The 3,993-nt window shown below is 40.8% G+C and overlaps 1 protein-coding gene across 1 annotated transcript; it reads right to left on the bottom strand.

The window, feature by feature from the left end:
- Positions 1-834: 834 nt before the first annotated feature.
- On the bottom strand, positions 835-1,876 carry LOC103582840 (olfactory receptor 1L8). Its single transcript, XM_008564321.1, has one exon. It carries the CDS (start codon positions 1,798-1,800, stop codon positions 868-870), a length of 933 nt encoding a protein of 310 aa, XP_008562543.1. The 5' UTR covers positions 1,801-1,876; the 3' UTR covers positions 835-867.
- Positions 1,877-3,993: the final 2,117 nt, after the last annotated feature.

Here is a 3,993-nt window from a genome sequence, read left to right as displayed (position 1 = left end):
CTCCCTCATATTGCTTTTTTTTTTTTTTTTTAGCTACATTCATTTCCTTCTTCCCTGCACACCCCTCAAACCCTGGCAACCACTAATCTGTTCTCCATTTCTATAATATTGTCATTTCAAGAATGTCATACAAATTGAGTCATACATTATATGACCTTTGGGGATTGGCTTTTTTCACTCAGCATAATTCTCTGGCATTTCATGCAGGTTGTTGCATGTATGAAGCTCTTACAATGAGAAAATGGAGGGGACACATCTGGGAAGGAGGGGGGAGAGGGAGGAGGGAGGGAGGTTTTGGTGATGGTACACAATAACTAACTACATTGTATATTGACAAAATAAATAAAAATAAAATAAAATAAAAATAAAAATAAAAATTTCTGACAATCCATGGTATGAATTGCCACAGTTTGCTTAATTATTCACTTTCTGAAGGACCTGGGTTTTTCTAAATTTTGGCTATTACAAAAATAAAGCTATGGTATATATTCTACATGTTTTTGTGTGAACACACGTTTTCATTTCTTTGGGACAAATGCAATTTCTGGCTTGTATGGCAGTTGCTTGTTTAGCTTTTAAAGAAACCTCCAATCTGTTTTCTGAGTGGCTATGCCATTTTTCAGTCCCATGGAGCAAAGTGAGAATGCCCCGGTTTCTTTGCATCCTAATGAGTATTTGGCATTGTCATTATTTTCTATTTTGGCCATTCTGATAGATATGTGGTTATATCTCATTGTCATTCTAACTTGCATTTCCTGAGTGTCTAATGATATTCAATGTCTTTCATGTTCATATCTACCACCTGTATACGCTGTTTGGTGACATGTCTCCAAGTTTATATTCGTGGGTTTGTCAAGAGAGTGCTACCTAGGATTTCCTCCTGCTTATCAGCATCCCCAGGCCCCTCTTCATGTCTTTGTTTCTCAGACTGTAGATAAAAGGGTTTAGCATAGAGGTCAAAACTGTATAGACAATTGTTGCCATGTGGTCCTTGACAGTGTATGTGGACAGGGGCTGCAAATAGACATAGAAGATGCTTCCATAAAACAGTGTTACCACGGTGAGGTGAGAACCACAGGTGGAGAAGGCTTTGCGTTTCCCAGCAGCTGAGGGAATCTTGAGAACTGTGATGAGGATTCTTATGTAAGAGAAAGTGATGCATAGAAAGGGGGTCACCAGAACGACAGATCCTTCTGTCATTATCACAATTTCATTAACAAATGTGGAGGAGCAGGACAATTTCATCAGGGGGCTGAGGTCACAAAGAAAGTGGTGGATAACATTGGAGTCACAGAAGGTGAGAAGATTCAGCAGAAGTATGTGCAGGAGTGAGTGGAGTTGAGCAAGTGAGCAGGAGAAGGCCACCAGCAGGACACAGCGGTGGTGGCTCATGGTGGTGATGTAGTGGAAGGGGTTACAGATGGCCACATAGCGGTCAAAGGCCATGACTGCCAGAAGGCAGCTGTCACTGTTGCCCAAAGCATAGAGAAAATACATCTGTGTCAGACACCCAGCATAGGAGATGGTTTTCTTTTCTGATAGGAAATTCACCAGCATCTTGGGGACAATGTTTGTTGTGAAGCAAATGTCAGTGAAAGACAGGAAACTCAGGAAGAAATACATGGGGGTCTGGAGCTGGGGGTCGGAGCGGATGGCCAGGATGATGAGCAAGTTCCCTGTTATGGTGACCAGGTACATGGTGAGGAAGAGGACAAAGAGTGGCTTCTGGTCCTCAGGCCGGGAGGAGAGTCCCAGGAGGATAAACTCGGAGACACTGCTGGTTTGGTTGACTCTTTCCATTGACCTGGGTCCAGTTGTATACAAGTAGTTTTGTTATTTAACATGCTCTGAGTCCATAACCCAAATCATGAGAACCCAGCAAGTCTTCCTCTACGTGGTCACAGTTATCTGCTGAGAGGAACAGCTTGTCTACCTCGTGGTTCTTAATGTGGCTCTCCCTTCCCAAATCCATGCGCATCTTGAAAATTTATATGAAAAGCTGGAGGGACAGAAAAAGAGTTTTCCTTTAGAAACCGTCACAAGTAGACCTCTGATTCAGACATTATTTCATATTCTGTGAAAAGCACTGTTGCCCTGTTGGGACATAGCAATAGAACAGGCAAATTCCTACCCTCATAGAGCTTCTGTTCTAGCTGGAGAGACAGATCATCAATGAACAAAACATGCAATATAATACCAGGTAGCAATAAGTGTTGTGGACAAAACAAAACTGTGGAAGGGGATGGAGACTGACAAGGAGTGAATGCAGGGGTATTTTAGATAGGGAGGACACAGAACACAAGCAAATTCACTTGTGTCATGTTGAAATTCATCTTTGCATTGTCTTGGGAAAAAAATAATGTTTTACCAAAATAACCAACAGAGCAAATCTAAGAGGAATGTTTAACCCTGTCCTACAGAGTGGTCTTTTTTCTCCTCTGGGCACATAATGCAAGGTTTATCTTTCTCAGCTATGGCTTGCTATTACCATCAGTCTGTGCAAGTCCTCCCACTCTTTTGTAAGTTGCTTTTCCCTTCCTTTGGTCCCTGTCCTACATCACATACAGAATGGGCACTCATTGTTGAGTATCCAATTTGTGTTTTTCCTATTCATCTTCGTATCCAAAAATATATTTGAGAAACATGTGGCGAGTTTTTTTGGTCTTTTTCTATATATATATATATACATATATATATATACACACATATATATATACATATATATTTTTTTGTTTTTTCTTTTCAGTCACCTCCAGTGATGGACATCAAAGTGGACTCCATTTCTTCATACCAAAAAAGAAAAAACTCTGCAATGAGAGTTCTTGTATCAGCAAATTGTTAAATCAATTCTTTAGAGTCAGCATATTCATCTATACCTTGTGAATAGACCCGTTATATAGAGATTTTCAAACATTTAAAAATATTGGTTATTTATAAATTCTTGGCTACCATAAAAATCTCTGCAATAACATACTTGTATATCAAAGCATTTAAAATAATTTCTTTAAAATCAGCATAGTCTTTCACACATTGTGAATGGTCCAATTACTCTGGATTTTTTCCATTTAAAAACATCATCTATTTATATATTAATTCATTTGAAGCTTAAATGCCTACATTTTTGTTCTAAGTTACTAAACATCTTTAAATCTAAGTTTCCTCATGTGTAAAATTGGAAACAAATGAGGTGGTCCAGTCAAGATGGTGGAATAGACAGTCCCAAGTGTCACTCTCTCCCACAACAACCAATTTACAACTATAAAAAAGCAACCACAGCCAAGCTGGGGCCGCTAGAGCTCAGGGGAAAGGGAGGAGAGACCTACGGAGTGCATGAAGGTCGGAGAAGCCATGATGAGAGAAAAAAAAAACCTCTCTGACTGTTTCAAGTCCTGGCTGCTGCCAGGCTGGAGCTACTGAGCACACAGAGCAGGAGCCAGCAAAAGCTGCAGCTGTGCCCTTTGGATGGAGTTGCTTGGAGGCAGCAGGGGAGAAGAGGACCTTGGTGGCCCCCAGGACAGCAAGACCATGAATCCATGTAGGAGCAAGGAGCCAGAACAACTGAAAAATAATGTCTAGAAAAAAGAAAGAAGGTTTCGGATCTGTGACTGAGGGACGGTAGTTCTAAAGGGTGAGTGGATGAGGTGGGAAATACAATATGTTTTTTCGTTTCTACTGTTGGTGTTTTGCTCCTCCAAAACATGTGGCATAGGTAGCCTAGAAATCAAGTTGGATGGGCTGTAAACCAAAAGCCAGATGGAGGTTTCAGTTGGACCCTATGGCTTCTTAATTCGAGAAATATTTGAAACTATCAGGGAGGAAAGAGTAAGTACCAAATTTGGTTGGAGTGGTCCGCTTACTGAAGCTTACCTCCATGTCCAGAGGCTTTTCTTTGCTTCCAAGTTTCTCCAGAAGCTGACTGTCTGTAGAACATCTGCAAGTTAGTTCCAACTCTGCTTCTCAGCCAAAATTCAGCTTCCTCACGTTTCTTCCCTG

Source organism: Galeopterus variegatus, unplaced genomic scaffold (assembly GCF_000696425.1).
Source record: "Galeopterus variegatus unplaced genomic scaffold, G_variegatus-3.0.2 Scaffold18125, whole genome shotgun sequence".
Lineage (NCBI taxonomy): Eukaryota > Metazoa > Chordata > Mammalia > Dermoptera > Cynocephalidae > Galeopterus > Galeopterus variegatus.
Note: the sequence above shows the minus strand (reverse complement) of the source record. Positions and strands in the feature narration are given on the sequence as shown.

Excerpts from the sequence above, each read along its gene's own strand:
- LOC103582840 (XM_008564321.1), bottom strand. The coding sequence starts at position 1,800 with ATGGAAAGAGTCAACCAAACCAGCAGTGTCTCCGAGTTTATCCTCCTG.